A 21,674-nucleotide genomic window follows, 5' to 3' on the forward strand; every position below is an offset into this window, starting at 1 on the left:
AGTTGTTTTTAACTGGCATAAAGTTTTCGTGGAGTTCATGCACCCAGCGGGTATAGTCAGGGAATATTAGGGTTTGCTGATTCTCAAACTGTGGATGCGGTGTGCACTTACATGTTGGAATACAGTGTCTCTATCTCTAAAATTGAACAGACCAACTATCAAGGCACCCGCCACAGGGGAGCCAACAGTGCCCAATGGGCACATTAAATCGAGAAGTATGTGGAGAGACCCTTTAGTTGCAATGTGTTGACTATCCAGTCTACCAGGAACAATTCTGCAGATTGCCCATCCGCCTGCTCTGGCAAGCTAACCAGACGTATATTATTTCGGCAGGAGCGCACCTCTGCATCTTCAACGTGTTCCTCCATCTGTGATGCACTATACCTGAGCCCCACCACAGTGGCCTGTACTGACGACTTCATTTTTAAGGACTGTAATATCATCTTCTGTGGTTGTCACTCTTACAGATACCTTCCTCAGATCCAGATGGAGGTGGTTAACATCTATTGCAATTGCATCTATTTTTTACTCTAAAACTGCCCTGGTGCCCTGTATGGCTGCCAGAATTACAACTGTGGCCCTTGGATGTTGACTCATGCTGTCTTGGACTCTGCACCATGTACTGATCAATTTTGCTGGCTTATGTAGGTTTGGTGGCTTAATCTTTGCCCATTCTGATAGCTCTGCAGGGGTCAGAAAGCTTGTAGAAGAGACTGAGGAGCCACCATTCCCTTGGCACCCTCCATGTGCTTGGGACAGACGTATGACCTGGAGCAACCGTCTAGCAGGTTTATGCTTCCATGAGCTCCTCAGTAGATTCTTGGTAGATTGAGGGCCACCCTAGCGTTTCCCACCAGGGTTAATGAAAGCTGATGTCTGGGTCTAGTGGTGGTCTTAGGGGCCCCTCTTCTTTGCCTGTATTCTAATGGGAGTTATTGTTGTTGTGCCTTCTGCCTATTTCCAGTCCTTTTGTGTCCTGTATTTAGTACTATTTCCCAACCCAATCAGACTTTTCTGATTGGAGTGGTAGTGGGTTTATAGCCGACTAGTCTGCTGGATCTCGGGGATGGCAAGGAGGCAGGGGATCTCCACCATACTCACCGCCATGTCAGCCTGTTAGGAGACTGTCCATACTTTTGCCTTCGCAACTCCTCTGGCTGCCAGTCTTGTTTATGTTTGACAGGTTTGATGTGTTTAGGGCAGCAATCAGGGGAGAAGCGCCTCTATCCTAGTGGGGGCCTCGTGCACTCCCCGAAAGCCTTGGTATGGCTTGTGTTTCTGTGTGTGCCTCAGCTCATGTCTCCTCCAAACCAGGGCACCTGTAGGGGTCTCCAGCCATGTGTAGTGTGTGTACACCTCTCACTGTCCTTGGTAAATGCTTTGAACCTACTTATTGCAGGGTATCGCAGCGATGGATATGGAATTCTTATATGGCATCGCATTTATTAGTCATCAATGACTGGTGGTACAATGTCCAAGGTGACCCTGTCTATGCTTCCATAAAAGAGGTGATGGGATACACTTTTCTCATTTCATATTTACAAGGTGGAGGCTACTGTAATGTCTTCCTCCAGCAACTAGAGTAGTCTTGACTCAGTAGAGACATGCTCTCTAATGGATTGGGTGGTGGGGGAAGCTGATGCAGTGGACACCGATGTGGCAGGGCCATCTGCTGCCACAGGTGGTGGTTTTGGAGGGTTTTCGGAGATAGAATCCAATAGGCATCTCCATTCTGGGCTATGTGATGCACGGGATAATCCTAAAATCCTTCCAGATTTCACAGGAAGAATACCCGCTTCATTGTAGTCAGTTTCATTGCTCCTTCAGCTTTGTCAAACACTTTTGCCATACATTGTAACCCTGCCTGACCTTCCTGAATTTAACATTTTAGGCGACAAACTTATCATGGGGGATTCTGAGCGATCACAAGATTGCAAAGATTTATCAGACACTCATCTCCAACTGCTCAGATAAGTTCCTTGCTCTCTGGCAAGTGTGGAAGGCTGATATAGGGGCTCTAGAAGGTGAGGATTGGACTGAGGCTCTGGGGGCGCCAAGGGAGGCGGCCACTGCAGCTTAACTTAGGTTGATCCAGCTTAAATATCTCCATAGGCTATATTTCACCCAAAGTCGGATGTGGTGAACAGGGATGATCGCCTTCCCGACCTGTCTTCGATGTGGAGAAGGGGTTGGTACATTTTTGCACACAGTATGGGGCTGCCCTGCCTTGGACCGGTGGTGAGGGTGGGGTGGGGACCTGAACCGGACAGTCCCTATGGACACAACGCTTGTTCTTCTCTACATCACACACATTGTGCGGTAATAGATTTGATTGGTTGCCGTTATTCCTGGGTTTGACTCTGGTAAAGCAGGACATAGCCAGGGAGTGAAAGGCCACAGCCCCACAATCTTTGGCTGGAAGCAGAAACATTTGAAGATATAGCAGATGTGGGCAAATTACAGGGGCTTTGTGTTGGAACCTGTTTGTTCTATGTGACAAATGGTGAATGATGAAATTTGACTGTGTAGGGATTGAGCAGGGGTTGAGGGAGAGTGGCAGATGTGCTCTGGTTAATAGACTTGCTTTGTATCCTCTTACTGAAATGTGGGTGGGAGGGGGTTAAGTGACGTGCAGATATTTGCTTTTGTTTTTTCATTTCTTTCTCATGCCTTATTTCTCTTTACTTTTTGGCTTATCGGACCCTGTATATGCTGTAAAATCAATAAAATATGTTTTGAAGCAAAAGATAAGACACATGGCAAGCTACTAAAGAGAGCAGGGAAGCAAAAATGGAGTTCAAATCTTAGAAGCTGCAGGAAAATGCAAGAAACAGTACACAGAAGCAAAAAACTAAAGGAATGACAAGAGCAGATAACCGGGCATACATGGATAATCTTTTCAGCCAAGGAGAGGAGGCAGGGGAGAACATGGGAAGGACTTCAAGATCATGAGGTTAGTCAGTGGTAAATTCTTTCCCAATATACAAGTCCCCTGTCAAGGACAAGCAGGGAAGACTACCGGAAAGAAATGCTTCTTTTTGCATATTCACCCCAAAAAGTTTTGGACTGATGCTGCTGTTTTTTTGACTCAGAGAGTGCACTGAGGCCTGTTAATTAGACATTGGTGCCAGTGTTCTGATCCTATACAAATCATATGTTTAATTGGATACACCCAATTGGCAAGGAATAACTTACTTATAAGTCCCTAGTATATGGTACCCAGCTCATGTAAGGCAGAATGTCCACTCAGGGCTGCAGCATTATTTTCTGCCACCCTGTGTGACAAAGTACAAGAAGGCCCCCAGCCTGCCACTGCAGTCTGGAAGGACACTGTTTTCACTGCAAGTTCGACTTTGCCATTCAAACCAAGAGCAAAGCTACCCTATCCCTTAACACCATATATATGTGTCCCCTAAGGCAGACCTACAGATCCCTATGGCAGCGAGCTGTATTTTGTTAAGACATATTTTTAATATATTTTAACAGCAACACTTCCAAATTGTTGTTTTATTGTGGATAAAGTTAGTAGCCCCATTGGCTTACACAGGGTTACCAACTAGCACCCCAACCCGGCTAACTTCTTAATTGGACTACCTAACTGGGTAATGTAATGTATCAAATTAATCTTGGCATTAAACCCGACCTGATAACCACGTCGAATTTAATACCACTTTTAAAGTTAAGCAACTTTTAGAAAGTTTGCACTCTGTGCCCCAGCTAGCACAGTGGCCTTACAAAGGCCCTGGCACACAGAACTTCTTGACAGCCTTGGGAGATGTGTGAATGTCTCCCAGCACAGGAACAAAGGCAGTTGCTGCAGAGTGAGGTGTCACCTCCTCTCCGAGAACGGCCACTCAGGGTATTACCCAAAGGGGAGCTTCAAAGATGAAGTTGCCTTTGTGAGGGAAGTAGTGCCAACACCCCTGAGCAGGATGTCTTTTGTTCTTAAAGACAAAGTAGAGACAGAGTCAAGGAGGGAAAACTCGCCCCCAAATCCGATCTACTGTGGGCGTGTAACTCTCTGGTAGTCACACCTCTAAGGTGGGCTACCAGGCTCCTAACGACCAAGGAAGGGTTGTGCCATCTTGAAAAGGGCAAGAATGTGGCACAATGGGATAGGCAGATGTCACAAATCAGAGAAACTTTGTCATTAGGTAGGAGGGGACCAAGTTGCCCATTGGCTAGTGACCACGTAGTCCTTTCAGGGCACTTTTCTGTGATAAATATGGCACCCCTGGCACTCTATCTCTCAGATCATGCTGGAATTGGAGAGAGGACCAAAGAAGGACTGCTCAACTGACCTAGAACCCGCACAAAGAGAGGCTGCACTGTTGGAAGGACTGCACCTGCTGCACTTTGCGCTAGCAAAGTTAGGACTGTGCCTGCAGCTCCTGCTCGGGGAAAGTTGATTACCAGCCTACAGCAGGGACTCCAAGGATCAGTCAGCTGATCTCCTGGAACCAGCTAAGAGACACAAGAGCTGAAGTAGCCAAACTGACAAGTTTGTAGTCACCGCACACATTTTGCCACTACCAGTCGCCGAGTACCCAAGAGGACAAATCCAACATAGCCAAAAGTTGAACATGAGTCTACCTGACCCAGGAGTGCTATCCAAATCTCGATTCATCGCATCAAAGATACACTAATCCCACCTAAGGATTTCACCCCAACTACAGTGGAGAATGGCCAGAAGCCCAGCATCGGCTGACCAGCACCTGCAGTGTAGAGGACTTCAAAGGACCCCGATCTCTGTGGCCAAGTTCACCCCACTTCACCCGTGAACCCAGGAGCATGCACAAAGACACGCTAGTTGACCGCACCTCAACAGTAGCATACTTTGCACATCTTTTGCCTGCATCCCTCAGCATCAGGACCACTCCATTGATGTCTATAACAGTTGTCCTGTAAAGTTTGGATTTTGCTTCAAAAACTCGCTGGTGGAAGGGTAACATTCCAAAGTGTCCACTCTGATGCCCTTGATCTCTGTCCTGCCGGAATTGGTCATCCAACCTGGGCAGGAATATCCAAACTAACTGTTTCAAATGTTTCAAAACTTTCCAAATTTTTAGTTGACCAGTGCTTGTTTGTGGTTCCACTTAAAAGTGATAATATCTTCTAAAATCTGTATCTTCAGAATCCTCCAGTGCATTTTATTCATCAAGTTTTCCAAAAATTCATGAAAATATAATCTATTTTTATAAACTGGTTTCTTCTTTTTTCATGTGTCGAAGCATTCTTATTTTGTGCAGTTAAATACTTTACACATATTTCCTTTACTAAGCCTTACTGCTCACAGCCACAGCTACCTAGGGTTGAGCTTGCAGCTAGGTAAATAAGCCTGGCCGGGCCCCAGATGCTATTTGTGAGTGTACTGTTCAATAGGGCCCCTCAGCCATATTATACAGTACACTCAAATCCTCACAACTACTCACAAAAGAGGAAGAGAAGGAAGCACACTGGGAGCACTGCAAAGAATAGACCAGTACCAACAAGCAAAGTGGACATCCAAGAAGCAGAGATGGACGTATATGTGACAAACGCTCCATCACGGAAAGAAGAATTTGTCAACACTATCCGATCTCTCAAGAACACAAAAGTTCCTGTCCATGAAAACATCTATACGAAATGTTCAAGGCAGACCCTGAAGCATCACACAAGATCCTCCAACCACTGTTTACACTGATTTGGGAAGGAATGACAGCACTAGGTGACTGAAACCAAGGTATCATTGTCAAGCAACCAAAGAAAGGATCATTAACCAACTGTTACAACTGCTGTTGAATCACACTTCTGTCAATCTTGAGTACACTCCTGATGAAAATCATTATACAGTACATCTCTGATGCTGTGAACAATCATCTGAGAAAAAAAGGCTTGGTTCCTTAAGGTTAGAGGTGTGTTGATCAGATCAATACTGTAAGCCAGTAGTTCCCAACCTGTGGTCTGGGGACTCATGGTAGTCTGCAAAACCTCCTCAGGGATACCACGACTGCTTAGAAAATTAAATCATATTAATAGATTAGGTCCCGAACTTTCAGTAATTACTCAGTGGGGGGTCCTAGGATACCAATAATGATTCAGTGGGGGTCCCTGGGTTCCAGTAATGATAAGGTGGGGGTTCACAGAAGTCAAAAGGTTGGGAACCATTGCTCTAAGCAACCTCATAAAGCAGTGAACAGAGTGGAAGAGACAACTGTACATCAACTTTATTGAGTTTGAGAAAGCGTTTGATAGCCTATGGCATATACTGAGAGCCTGTGACCTACCACAGCAGATAGTTGCCTCAACAGGAGTTTCTATGACAATTTTACCTGCAAGATGGGAGACGGTGAGCACAGTTTTAAAATCAAGACCGGTGTGTGACAGAGATGTGTGATGTCAGTGCTCCTTTTATGCTGAGCTCATTGACTGGGTAATGCAATGCACAACATAAGGCCAAGCCACAGGCATTAGATGGACCTTATTCTCTGCACTGGAGGGTCTTGACGATACAGGTGATGTAGCCTTTCTCTCTCACACACTGCAGCATATGCAGGGAAAATTGTCATGCCTCAACATCTATACACAGCAAGTGGACCTGAAGGTCAACAAGAAGAAATCAGAAGTCATGACATTCAACATCTGAAACTCTTCATCTATCAAGGTGGATGGAGATGACTGAAGAATCCACCTACATAGGCAGTACCAACGGACATGATGGAGGGGCAGGCAGTGACACCAACAGCAGAGTGAACAAGGCAGGCCAGGAATGCTTTCAGTACACTGTATAACGTGTGGCGGTCATCTCAGTATAACACCACCACCAAGCTGAGGCTTCAGCAAAGCTGTATTCTGTCCAAACTCTTGAATGGATTAGAATGCTGGTGGGTGACAAAAAACAACATTACCAAACTGTCAGCCTTCCACTGCAGTACCCAGAGAAACACATTGCAGTATGTCTGGCTGTGAAACATTTCCAATCAGAAACAGAAACTGTGATCAGATGCAAGCAATAGAGCATGGTCACCATCATTATGAAAAGAAGATGGAGATTGATAAGACACACTATCACAAGAGAACAAGGCTTTAGCACAAGAACAGTTCTCCACTGGACCCCAAAGGGCAAACAGAAGAGAGGCAGACCAAACAACTCCTGGAGGCAAACTGTAGAAACAGAAACTAAGACCTTTCTGACCAACGCTGAGGCCTCATACAAAGACTTGCCCAATCCAACCAGAACCAATGACAATAGTAGTAGCTGTAGAATTACAGTTCTGAAGGCTGAAGAAGAAAACTCTGTATTTTATTTCTTTGCTTCAAAGCTGGAGCAGGCATGGTGTACCATGAGGACCACTTATGTCTATGTTACAACAAGCTTTGCTACAAACACCTTCATAGACTACATATCTAGTTAAATGGCATGGTATTCCATTTTGCTGTGGAAGGGGCACAATTTCTGTAACATGCCTGCAAAATCTATTTGTCACAGCATGAGTTTTCAGGCATTTGATTGCTCAAAATACCCTTGGTTTCATTTCAGACAATGATGTGAGAGATGTTGAAACTTGTTCAAAACAAGTTCCACTCATTTCTATGTTCATGTATTGTACAAGCTTGCAAACAAATAATGTTTGGAGTTTGATACACATTTAAGTCAATGTTACCAGGGGCTAACATTCACTTGGGAATGGGATTGGAGATGTGAGCTGATAAAAGGATATCAATAAATGCCTGACAGGCATGATCCCTTAGGTCGGCATCTGCACACACTCTCTTCAGCAGTGGCTGTTTCAAGGGTTCCTTGGAGATAGACCACAAGTGCCCCTTTTCTCGAGGCCTCTGCAACACTGAACTGGTAACTGACCCTGCATCAGGAGGCCTGCAATAAAAAATGAAACATTAGTAATGAATTACATTCAACAGCATCATCCTGATTGGGATCATCAAATCTATTCACCCTTGGAAACAGTGGCTGAGAGGAATTGCAAATACAGATTTACACATGGTTACAAAGAGGACCAGAAATTAGATATTATAATATTTTTCCTATTGTTGGGGGGTTAGCCTATCTTCTGTATAGATTTAAGAGACTGTCACATAGATACAAAGACTTGAAATTCCAGGAGCAGTAGACTTGACCTGAGCTAATCAATAACCTTATTACTTTTAAGACTCAATGATATTTCTGTTTGTGATTAGCGGACACGTGCTGTTGCCTGCATGTAATGACCTGAATAAATCAAAGGAGAAAGAAATGGCATCTGGAAGGGCACTCTGTGTAACCTGTTTTTATCATGCACTTCTTCCGACACCACCAGGAAGCCAAATAACTTGCTGTCCCAATACTGTCTACTAAAATGTAAATAATCTGCATGCAAAGGCCCTATACACAGCCTAGAGGTAGAAGATACTACAATGGAGTCCATATGAGAGGGGATGTGAACTTTTCTAGTTGATAACATTTGCACAGCATATGAGCCAAATTGTCCCTCAAAAGGTACACTTGTTCCAACACTGGGACCATGACTGCTCCTAAGTACTGAATGATTTTAAAGGTGTTAGTGTAACTGGTCAACTTTACTTTACTGCATCTAAGCTATGATACATATCTATCATATTTTTTTAATTCATCACTACCTTTTGATGCACGTGGCCCTTGATCAACCAGTCTTCCAAGTAGGGCTAGACAATGATCCCTTAACAGTAGGGAGAGCCTGCCACTGCCAAAATACACTTTCAAAGTGTTTGACTGGTATTAGGCCAAAGAAGAGGACTGTACTGATAATGTTGCTTGCAGATTTAAAGGTGCAGAAGAGTTCAGAATTTCTTGACAATCTGTGTATGAAACTATATGTTTTATAGCTATAGTGTATAATGAATCCTCCAAGTGTATACCAGGGTAAATCTGGTGCAGCAACAGCATTCTATTTTTTATTTCATCAAATTGCTTGTGGATCTTAAATCTTGTGCTGACTGGAATTTTGATCCTTTTTTCTGATCACTAAATACTTGGAGTAAATCTCTTTGTTCCCATGATGTTTCATATTATTCTCAACCATCTTTTTTGGGATCAAGGCTTGCACCTCCTTCACCAGCCGGTACAGGACAGAGCACAATTATTTGCCTGGTGGCAGGAAGGGCTCTGGTAAGCACTGCTGATGGATTCTGCTTTCCTTTTCCACTGGTGGTCAGCTTCAGTCTTTGGCAGACGGGTTGCTCTGTGGCGGCTTCTGTCAATGCTGATGCTGTGTTGCTCCTGCCAGCAGGGGTTTTTAAGCACCTACTGGTAGTATACCCTACCATAGGTTATGAGCTGTGGATTCATGAACCCTATGTTCTTTTTTCAGGTCAAAAGATTTAGGAGTTTCAGCCACCGTCCTCATATTCTGTATCTCCTGGTTTGACTGGGCTGTGAAAAGCTAGGTATTAACAAAAGAAAGTTAATGTTTTTATTGCTGGGTATTACGTGTTAGGAATTAAGCCACAGCCATAACAAATATCCAGTAGCCATTATGAGACAGTAGCCATGTTAGGAAAGCCCTGCTGAATATTTGACTGAGCTGATAATCTGATAGGATGTGAAAACACTTATATTTGAGGATGTTCTTGAAGTCTTTCCAAGGTTCACATGTCATGACAGATCAAATGACAGCAGTCCCATGGGCTGAGAAGGACTGTAGAAAGATGATGCTGACTTTTGCTTACTATTTGCTCTCTTGGTTTGGATTCCACCTCTCTTTCTCTCCTCCTGTTCTTCCTTAAGAATTATAGGTCCTGATCCGGGGAGTTCCTTCTCTTGTCTTGCCTCTCTTTAGTAGACTTTATAAGGACCACTATATGGAAAGATTCCATTGTGGCCTTCTAGAAGGCGAGAAACACACAGTGATGAATTTGAAAGGAGTGGGATTACACTCGTGCTTGTACCTGTGGCACTTACGTGGCAATATTTAACTGCCTGGTTACCGTATTGGCAACTTGATGGATAAGGAGTATGTCATGTACTGGAAAAACTCTTATTGGGACTGACTCTGGTGTTTGTGGGGATTATGCTATCCATTTAGAGATGTAGGTGTCTGAATTTTAGGTGTCATGTCGGCCAATCTAGTGCATGAGTGTGTCAGTGCGTGGATTTGGCCCTAGAGTGACAGCAAGGGCTTAGTTGTTTGTGGTGCAGCCGGTACAGTGGCACCGGGCCCAGAGTCTTGATGGGCCCCAATGAGCTTTGCACTGGCTACAGGTTACCGAACAGACCCGTTTAGTTTATTTTCTAGGAGTGCTCCTTTGGTTTGCCTGCAGCCTAAGTTTCTACTTACCCTTCCCCAAGGGGTTAAAGGCGTGGGGATCTGTGGGATGAGCAGTGTTGGAGAGGAAAAGATAGGACAAGCACAGAAAAAAATAAAATATAGAAAGAAGGAGATAGCAGGGGAAAGAAAGAAAGAAGATAGGGAAAGGAAAATGAAGAGGAAAACAGAGAATGAGCAAAGAAAAAAGGGGAGTGCAGAAATTGATACAGCAGAGAGTAAAAAATGGAGAAAGAGAGGACAAGGTTTTAGGTAATACAGATGAGAAGAAGGAAGAGAAAAAGGAGAGGAAAGGACAATGGACTGATGAAGAGCAAAGGATAAGGAGTAAGTAATGAAAGGATGAGTGGTAACACACAGACTACTTCCTGAGAGAACAGTGAATGAGGAAAGGACAAGAGAGATAGAAAGAAGATAAGAAAAACCAAATGGAATATGGTAGAGAAGGAAGGGGCAGAGCTCAGGGCATGTGAGAGGATGGGAAGAAGGAGAAGAGTATGACAGAGAAGCGAAGACAAGAGAAAGACATAAAGGGAATGAGGTAAATGGAAATAGATGACAAGAGATTTAATAAAAATTGAAGGAGAGTAGGGTGGAAGGTTGATCAAAGAGATAGGCGAGGAGAAAGGGAAAGTGGAGCAGAGCGAGGATATGTTGACAAAGGAGAAGATAAAAGGAAGCAAAGGAAAGAGCACTGAAGTAGAATAAGAAGGAAGGAAATAAGGATGATTATGAGGTAGTGAAGACAGGAACAGATTACAAGCTGATATGGAGCAGAGGGAATTAAAGGGAAGGGCACGAAAGGAGCAACCGGCTGAGACAGGAGATGAGTAGAATAAAACACTCAAATACTTGAAACAGTGGCACAGCTATTATTAGTACAGTAGGTGCAGTGGTACCGATGCCCAGGGATGCAAAGGACCAGCTGCATCCTAATTGTGGCTGTGTTTTAATAATGAAGAGGTAGGTGAGGCACAACATTTTTCTTGCTTGTATTAGGGGCCACAACACCCTTGCTGTACTACTGGGCGACAGCTACTCTTGTGAACCTGCTCTATTCTATGCAACCTGCAGGCTCCTTCTTCTCTTGTCCTAGTTGTGAGAGATCAACAAGTGTCATTCTGCAAGAGAGCAATACATAGCATATGCTGCAATATCACGAAAATGGAGTGAATTCATCAAGCAAATCATGCAGAGATAAATTCATCATACCATTTTTTTGTATTCTCAGGATTTACATTTCTTTAAAAAGGTATGTTATTATTTTTCCTGTCACTACCTTAAATCTGGGCCCAACTTCTTAAACAATAAACAATAAACTTGACAGAAAAAGTAAGTAAATATAAGTAATTGTTAAAGAACTCAGAACCCCTAAACATTAAAAAAGCTAACAACCAAACACTCCTAAAACTAATGTAACAATTGTTTTAAACGTAAAATGAAAAAACCTACTCTCTCCAACAGAAAAAAGCACCACCTGACCCGCCTCATTGTACGCAACAGAGGAGAAAGAAAGCAGCACATTATAATGACAGCAACTATATACATATAAAATGTGAACAGTTAACATGTATACAAAAATGTTAACTGTAAAATAAAAAAACCTTTTAAAGGGAGTGTGGCTAGTGAGTTGATGGTGTAGATGTGAAGCTGCGGGCCTCCACACTCAACTTCTTTTTGAGATACATTATGGACTCCACATACCCTGAGGCACATTTCATGCCAACACTGGGGTGTTTAATCAGCAAATCCCTGGGGGTTCCCTGGTGGGAACCAAAATCTTTGGCGATCCCAAATCCTCGAGAAGGAGGGGCTTGGGAGCCCAGAGCAACAATCCGGTGTGGTCAATAGGGTGACTACCTGGTAAGAAGGTCAAATTCTGGACAGTGACAGTGAAAATTCAGGACAAAGGGTCAAAATTCAGGACAAAAATGCAAGACAAATTTTACAGAAATACCTGAGAACATTGAATTATTATAAAACAAACACAGTAGCGGCTCGCGCGCCGTGGAAGGGGTAGGGCGGGGAGGCGCGAGGGGGGGAGGAAGGGAATAAACATTTATTTTCATTTTTTTTAAAACACTTACCTCCTCCACTGCTCCTCTGTCCCTTGAAGCTCCTTGCTGCAGGCACAGGCTCCCAGCCATCCCAGTGCCAATCCTGACGCTGCTCAGAGCAGCGCCAGGATTGGCTGTGTTGCTGAGCTGGAGAGAGCCTACAGCGCATGTGTGTTTGGCTGGCCCGAGATCAAAGATCAAATTCCTTCTGTTTTTTGCCATTATTGAGGAATGCGCTATCGCTTGCCCTCTCCATGGTGCCTTAAAGAGGCAGGTTCTCCATTAATTTGGAAGAAATCCATTAAAAAAGGCACGTCGATGCAACCCATGCAAGCTCTAAAAATAGAAGTTTATTGAAACTCTGCCTTCTACTTAAAGAGTTACCACGCTCCAATTTAAAATCAACAAAAATCACTGAGTTATTGGTAAAAACACTCTTTATAATAATTCAAGAACCCAAGCCTCCTAAAAACTGTACCTGGCTGCATGACAGGTATATTGTCTACATAGAGGAAAATTGGGATCACCACGGATCTATAAGACCGAAATCACACTTAAATGTAGCAATAAAACCTGCTGTCTTAAACTGAGATTGCTTTGTATTCTTCTTTAGGGCAGCTAATTCCTGTTTCTGGAGGAAATTACAACCAATTAGGATTGTTATATTTAAAATTGGTTTCTTGTAGGAATTTAACATCTGGATTGCAGGTGGCTAAACAGCTCATAGCAGCATGAACTTTGCACCTGCTATTTCCCCCCCCTCATATTACAGGACACACTTCTAACCACACCCTTGGTGGGTCTCTCTGCCGATAAGGATGGATGCCTCTGTTAAAATCAAAAAGAGATTGAAGCCAATAAGATATTGCCATATTCCTATTTAAACCACCCATGTGCAACCACCACCCAACCATCCACCAGGTCCCAGCCCTCTTTACCCCCATCCCCTCACCTACCCCAACAACTGCCTGCTCCCACCCCAGGAAAGTAGGAGACCCACACTCCAACAAAGAATGCCATGGATTTGCACCCACGCAGTGGATGTCCGAGAAAGAAATATCAAAATATTTTACATTTCAATATACAATAAATACAATAAATAAGCTAAAATATTAATGATTTACAATAATAAAAAGATCCATACATGAAAAAAAAAAAAAAATTCTTTAAGAAACATTTCCTAGATACGAATCGTTGGGTAAACTAGTTAAAATTACATTGCTACCCCCATGCGCTTTCTTGTATTTAATACGGAGCATAAAAAATTGGCCAAAGTTCTGCACATCTCAATGGAGGATAGCACCTGGAGGCTGGCATAAGCGGTACGACACTGGGGCAGATTAATTAACCTTAGAAGAGGGGCTACTAAGCGCTTTCTTTGCTTGGCATAGAATTTACAAAATAAAACCACATGAATTGTGGTTTGGGGTGCCTTTGCATCACATGGACAAGCCTTCAGGGTGGTGCTTCAATCATTCATAGTTGGAAAGGTCACTAAACGGTGGAATATATCTAGCCTCCGTCTGGTGAGAACAAAACGGTGGCGGGGATTTATCACATTCGTCAAATAAGGCTGAATGGCCTCCGTCGACAGAATTATTTGATTGCGAGTGACGGTGGGCTTTTTTGATTCGAACTCCCATCGTAAATCTTCTAGATATTTTAATGCCAGAGCACTCAGGTCCTTCCTAGAGATTTTTACCAGCGAAGCTGGGTTTGTGTAATAAGCTTTATTGCCCATGTTTTCAAAAAAGGTCATAATGTATCTTAGCCAGGGCACCCTTGCTGCATATATAGACTCCATGCAGTCAGTCAAAATGGCCTTATTTAGTTCAGTATGTTCCGAGGTCCAGACTTTGTGCCATAGCAATAAGGGTTGAATCTTTATCAAGTCAGTAATAAAGGGGAGCCCCAGTTCTGAGTGGATAATGTATGATGATGTACCATTTGTTACCATAAATAGATGTCTTATAAAATCATTTTCGACCGTCTGCACCAGGTTACAATTGGTGTATCCCCAAATTCCAGACCCGTACATGGCGGCTGGGGTGCACTTGGCTTTATAATTTTTTATCATATTTAGCGGGGTAATCCCCCCTATCCTTTTCGAAATGCTTAAAAAATAACAAGCCTTCAGATATAACAGGGGGAAGTACAATATTGTGATTCAAAATAATGCAATTTATCAGCCAGTAATACCCCAAAATGCATCTCAGATATGGATACATGTCAATAAATTCACTTAAAACAAATACATCCCTGAAACATCTGTAAACCAGAGTGATAGAAATACATGAAACACCCCTTAGTCAGTCTTATCACTCTGTAAAGTAATTAGAAAGTCCTGTATTGATTTGTGTGCGGTAGTGACATGAAAATGACCCTTATAAAGTACCCTCAGTTTATGCTGCTGAAACAAAGGGCCCTGCACCCCAGCTGCTTAAAAACTTCAAACCTGTTTCAGTTTTTATTTGGAAGATGTCTCTGACAAGGATTCTATTGCTTATTGATAATCTGAATGGATCTGATTTGAAATTGTTGGTAAATACATCTACACATACTGCAGGTCACACTCTAGACGGAATGTTTTCAAATCACCTTGACCTACATTGGGAGGAGACTCTTCCTGTCACGTGGTCTGATCACATGATTGTGTGATTTACTATCATTCTTACACCTGTGACTATGACAAATAAAAACGCTAGGCAGGTAAAAGCCATCAGGGCCTGGAGTACAATTAATAAGAAAGAACTAGCTGAGATCTTAGAGGCCTCGACATCATCCTTATGTGGCGACCTTCAAGAAGCTGCAGGTAGCTCTTTCGGCTTGATTATTGAAAGATTACACCAGTTGGCCCCTGTTAAGATGGTGGAAAATCGTAGAACGTGCCCAACAGCTCCCTGGTACTCACACTTACTCATGGAGCTGGAAAAGACTTGTCGGCGACAAGAAAAAGTCTGGAAGAGCAATTATACCTTAGAAGAGAGAAAGAAATACAAACTGGTCATTAAGGAGTATAAGTCATTGATTGAGGTGGAAAAAACAAGTATTTCACAGAAAAAATCAAACTAGCCACCAGTTCCCCTAAGGAGTTATTCCACACGTTGCAGCTACTATCAAGTCCCCTCCACCTATTGCTGGCTCACTAACTTCTAGTCAGCAGCTTTGTGATTGTTTAGCTGTTTCTTTCTTTAAAAAGGTAAAGGCCATCTATGAGGAGTTGAATGCAAGTCAGAAGACAAACTGTCAGCTTGCAGAGGATTTTTCCCCAGCTACTAAGAGTTTGGGCTTCCATAGTTGTCCACTTCTAACAATGGAGTGAGTAGTGAAATAGATAGGGATTACTAGATCAGGTGCCCCAGCAGACCAGTGCCCCCCAAATTGCTGCAAGAGTTTGCAGCATGTATTGCCAGGCCTCTTACCACACTACGGAATAATTTTGGCAGGAATATTTCACAAAAAGTGGAAAGAGGCTTCTATTCTCCCGCTACTAAAAAACAACTTTAAATCCAAATAAAGAGAAGAACTACGGTCCAATTTCCTGGCTCCCTATTACAGCAAAAGTCTTAGAGAGAAATTTAAACATTTCGATCTCTGAATTTATGGACCAAAATGATACTCTAGATGAGGCTCATTTTAGGTTTAGAAAAGCTCACAGTATGGAAACGGCTCTGACAGTAGCCACAGAGGAAATTCAGGTCATTATGAATAAAGGTGGGAAGGCTAAGGTTTTCCTTTTGGACCTATCCGTAGCCTTTGACACTGTTAGTCACCTAGTCCTGAAACATCATATGGCAGAAGTGGGTATCAGCGATGCTGCTCTTATTCTCCTTGGCTTCTTTCTTGATGACAATCAATGGCCCTAGGAGATTTCACCTCAAAACCATTCTCTCTGCCATGTGGCGTCTCCAAGGGTCAACATTAAGACCCAAATTATTTCACCTATACATGGCTCCATCAGCAAAACTGATAAGAACATCTGGCTTCTCAACTATCTCCTATGCTGACAATGCTCAATTAGTAGCATCCATTGCTAACAAAATTGGAGAGGTGGCTGATCGAGTTACTAACTGTATGTGAGCCATAGTGACCTGGATGAGCATCCACTGCCTTAAGCTAAACTCTAGGAAGACAGAGGTGCTAATTTTTGGAAACAATGGGCCAGATTTATCAAAATATTTTGCACTCGCAAACGGCGCAATCGGCCGTTTGCGAGTGCAAAATCATGGTCTGCAATGCATCAAAGGCATTCGCAGACCACAAAATAGAAATCGCAAAAATTGTGATTTTTTTGCTTTGCGACCTGGATTTTGCGAATCGCATTTTGCGATTCGCTAAATCCAGGTCACAAGGCAATTCTGCAAAAAAACGCAAATTGTGATTTTTCGCAGAATGGTATTTTGCACATGTAAAATACCATTGTCTGCAACCAGGTGGTAATCTGGTGCAAAATTTAAAAATGCAGTAAAACTGCATTTTTAAATGTAATAATATGTAAAGCACACATGCCCTTTTGGCATGTGTGTACTTTACATGGTAAAAAATAAATAAATTGGGGTGCAGGAGAGGGGGCCTTAGGCCCCCAGCACCCTGGCCTTTCGCATTTCCCAAATTGCGATTTCTGGTTCAGAAATCGCAATTTAGGAAATGCAAAAAATTTGCAGCTATGGGCCAAGAGGCCCATAGCTGCGAATGGGGCCAGTATCGCAATTTGCGATTCGGTAATTGCATGTGAGATTTTTAAGAAATCGCTATTACCGATTCGCAAATGTGATACATGGCCCTTTGCGATTCGGTAATAACGATTTCTTAAAAATCGCAATTACCGAATCGCAATGGGCCAGAATCATACATCTGGCCCAATATCTCTTTTTGGGATAGCGCCTGGTGGCCACAGACTCTGGGCCCCCTGCCTTCTCATGTATTGAAGGTGAACAATTTGGGAATCATGTTAGATTCCAAACTCACCATCATGGATCAGACCAATCAGCTTGTGACAGCCTGCTTTTTTGGCGTGCTAAAAACACTAAAGAAAATGTTACCCCATATTTCTTATTATCCTAGGAAAACCGTCATCATTTCCCTGGTTTTCGCAAGACTGGATTATTGCTATGCCCTCTATTTGGGCTTACAGCAAGCGATGTTAAAGAAGTTGCAGAGGATACAGAAGCAGTAGCTCTTCTGCTTAAAAATATAATAAGGTTTGACTCTGTCTCGAAAGCATTGAAGGAACTACATTGGCTCCCGGTTAAAAAGAGGGTTGTAGCTAAAGTGCTGTGTACAGCTCAAAAAGCACTTAATTTGTCTGGCCCCGAGTACTTCAAAAGAAGATTCTCATCGTATTTACCAGACACGTATTTATGAACTGCAGTCTCCAAAAAAGTTGTGGTGCCTAAAATTCACAGAGCCACTTGGGACAGAAGTGGTTATATTTACCACACCTACAAGCTCTGGAATTATATTCTAGAACATTTGAAAAACCAATCAAACATGCAGATTTTCAGAAAACAGTTGAAAACCTGGCTTTTTGCTCTTCCACTCTAGTTTGGATCACAGTTGGTGTAGTGGACTCCTAGTGCTGAGACACCTTCTGGCACACGCCGAGCTTTACAAAAATAAATCAAATCAAATCAGAGGCGGCAGTCATGCCTGAAAAGGCCTGGAAAGAAAAGTCATCAGGGAACCAAATGACTTTTGATTAATCGCTTTAGCCAGGATGTGTTCTTTTCCACAACAGTCTGAGAAATTTACCAGTACTGTCCATGGATACTTAGAAGTAGAATTATGAATTTGACAGGGAACTCTGTGGAACCACTTTTTTTAAACATGTATATTTATTTAAGTTTTTTTCAGAATACAATGACAACAAACAGTGGAATTGAGTGGACATAGATCATGCTTATACATAATTGTCACACTGCAGACATGTAGGCAAGACATGAGGGCAGATTTAAGAGCCCCTTGTGCCACTTCAGTGCCGACTTAGCATCATTTTTTTAATGCTAAGGCGGCGCTAAGATGGCCTTTTCCCAGCGCCATATTTACAAAGTGGAGCAATGCATGCATTACGCCTACTTTGTAATCCCTTCCGCCACATTATGCCTGCGCTAGGCATAACGTATGTAAGGGGAGGCCTGAAAAATGGGGCAGTGAAATTGAAAAGATTTCACTGCGCCATTTTTTCTGTTATTTTTAATGCCTCCTCAGAGCAGGCGTTAAAATGATGGACCCATTTAAATCAATGAGCCTCCTTGAACTTTGCTACACTAGCGTCAACATTTTTTCACTAGTGTAGCAAAGCGCCACAATAGCGTAAAAAATGTTGATGCTATTGTTCTAACTGCCACCCTGGTACGCCGTCTCTTAAAAATGGCTCACACATGGTAGTGCTGGGGGGGGAGGGGTGCAAGAAAATTGGCGCTGCATTGGATGCAGCGCCACTGTTCTTAAATTCAGCCCATGGAATCAAGTGTGTGTTGGGGGGAGGGTGTCACGAGCAGTAGATTGTGGGGGAGGAGGAAAAGGAGGAAGGAAGGAGGGGGCAAGGGAGTAGGGCAGCAGTGCTGTATAAAGTCGGTGACATACACATCATCCAGGGACCATAAGAAAGGGCATTAGGAGGGGCAGCTGCCTCTGGTGTATCATGAGGAATTACAGGGTAATAGGTGTAGTATATGAGGAACAGCCTGATGGGGGGTCATTTAGTAGAGAAAGAAGCTCTTACCATGTCTAGGCCATTGGGTGATGATGGACGCCCCTAGAGTTGTCTCGGTCGAGTGCCATCACCTCAGCAATGGACTAGTGAGTAAACGTTAGTCACTAGTGCTCAGGGGTTGGAGGGTGGGATTACTTCCAATGCGCTGTGATGGTTTCCTTAGCTAGGACCAAAGCCAGGTCTAGGAAGCGTGCTGCTACTCTATGCCATCTGGGATAAAGTTCCAGTGAAACCACTACCCAGAAGGAGATGTTGGGGATTGCAGTGACACGCTCTAGGTAAGATAGCATGGTGCTCTAATATGAACGGAGTTGAGGGTAACCCTATAAGAAACGTTTCAAGTCTGCACCCAAAGAGTTGCATCTTGCACAGACATCCTTCATTGCCAGAAATATATGGGCAGTGTACTTGGGAGAGAAATACAACCTGTGCATAATATAAAGATGTAATCAATTTAAGCCATGAATTACGGGATATATGTCATGGATAGGCCTGGGTCTTCTCCCACTTTTTACTGCTTCTCAAGGATCCCGTAATGGTTGATGACACTGTTGAGGATGGTCCACAAGAGCTCTGCAGAGCCACATAATTAGTCTTCGGCCTGAGCCCATTGTGTGAGGGTGTTTGAAAAAGTTGGTACATAGCCGGTCTCTCATCTTGTGTAGCCCAAGTATCCATTATCACCCCTTTTAAGGAAGCATAGTAGAGAAATTGGCTTTCATGGAATACGTATTGGTTGGTCAGCATCTCAAATGTCAAATCGTGCCCGGTTCCTAGTCTTGTGTAACCCAAGTGTCCATTATCGCTCCTCTTAAGGAAACAGAAGAGAGAAATTGTCCCTCAGGGAATGCGTACTGGTTTGTCAGCATATCAAACACCAATATATGGCCGCTCTCAAAGAGATCACGAAGACTGGAAAGACCAGCCTCCTCTCACATTCTGAGCTGGTCACCAGAGAGGTAGCCCCTGAGTCAGGAAGCCCAGCAGTGGAATTGCTGAGGCACATGGTGGCAAAGAGTACTATTGATGAAGTGCCCCTTTAAACTGGTGAGGGCCACCCTTAGAAGGATTTGTTGATTCCTAGGTAGGTAGGTAAGAGGGAGGAATGAGCTGCCAGATAAGAGGGGGCCGAGGGATCCGCAAGATATGGGGGGACCGAGGGACCCTACATCAGCCACAAAGCAGCCCACCAGCTAACAGGACAGCCACTGCAGTTGGGCTGCCAAATAGTAGTGCTCAAGATTAGGAGCCCCTAGACCACCATACTCCGCGGGTGCTGAAGCTTGGTCAGGGAGACCTGTTTATGCGACATATGCCAGCATATGGCCCCCAGGAGAGCATGAAGCTCTCAAAAAAACAACTGAGGTATAACAATAGGGAGGTTAACAAAATAGTGTAGAAGTTGGGGGAAGATCACTCTCTTAGCTATTGCCACCTGTCCCGCTACCGAGAATGGATGGGAGGCCCTGAATGGGAACTGGGTGCAAAGAGCTGCTGTTACCGACAGTAAATACCCTTTGTACTGGTTCAGGGTGGCATGATAAATCTGGACCCTCCCAAGTAACAAAATACTGTAGGTTCCCATTGGATTGGAATTCCCTCCAGATCTACGTGCCCTGCCATGCCCATAAGCGCCAGTGGGAACAAGCTGGATTTATTCCAGCTAACTAGCAGTCCCAACTCACACCCAAAGTCTGCTAGGAGCGAGGCTACCGAGACGAGATCGGTAGGGATACCCAAAAGGCATAAAGCGAAATCATGTGAATGCCATTGGGTAAGGAGATGCCCCAAAGAGCCCCCTTGATCCATGCCCTGGAGACGAGGGGCTCCATTGCCAAGGCAAACAGGAGGGAGGAAAGGTGGCACCCCTCTCAAGTGCTGCAGCAGATCTCAATGGGATCCAAACTGGTTCCTCCAATATGTGTTCTGGCAGTAGGGGATGGATACAACAATCGGATCAATTCCATTAAATAGGGACCAAGGCCAAACTCCGCCAGGACCTCAAAAAGGTAGTCCCAGGTGAGGGAGCTGACAGCCTTGTGGATATCTAACATTAGGGCTTCACTGTAGGCCAGCTATCACAAACTGCTTCTATAATACAAAATAGACCATGTACGCATAGCGAGGCCATTCTGGTCCACATGAATCAATCAAGGCAAAGGTGGCTGGATCCTACAGGACAGTAACAGGCTCAGTATTTTATAATCTATATTCATAATTGCAATGGGGTGATACGGCTCAGGGTCCAGCGGACCTTTGCCCGGCTTCAGTAAAGAGGCTATAGATGCCCCCCCCCCCGGAGAGTGCCAGGAAGGGTTCCCGCTGCCAGAGCCTCCTCATCTAGATGGAGGAGTTTAAGGGTCAATGTGCCAGCACTGTCTTATAGAAGTCAGCTGGGAGGCAGTGTGTTCCAGGTGATTTGCTAGAAGCTATTGCTGTAGTTGCTATCACCCCTCCTGGGTTTTGAGGGGGGCTTTGAGCTCCCCCTGCTCCACAGGAGACAGTTTAGCGAGGTGAGCTTATTGCATGAAAGCCTGAAGGGCCGGGGAAAGACATTCTGGCAAGGGGGGTAGATATCAACATAATAGGAAGTGAATACAGCATGGATTTCTTGTTGTATGA

The 21,674-nt window shown here is 43.8% G+C and overlaps 1 protein-coding gene across 2 annotated transcripts in view; it reads right to left on the reverse strand.

The window, feature by feature from the left end:
* MYO7B (myosin VIIB) overlaps positions 1-21,674 on the reverse strand; it is a 1,466,311-nt gene that overhangs the window by 211,250 nt on the left and 1,233,387 nt on the right. For both annotated transcript variants that reach the window (XM_069213753.1, XM_069213751.1), the window contains one exon: positions 7,701-7,858. In XM_069213753.1, coding sequence (XP_069069854.1) covers positions 7,701-7,858 — 158 coding nt within the window. The remainder of the gene's footprint in view (positions 1-7,700; positions 7,859-21,674) is intronic.

Source organism: Pleurodeles waltl, chromosome 11, assembly GCF_031143425.1.
Source record: "Pleurodeles waltl isolate 20211129_DDA chromosome 11, aPleWal1.hap1.20221129, whole genome shotgun sequence".
NCBI classification, from domain to species: Eukaryota; Metazoa; Chordata; class Amphibia; order Caudata; family Salamandridae; genus Pleurodeles; species Pleurodeles waltl.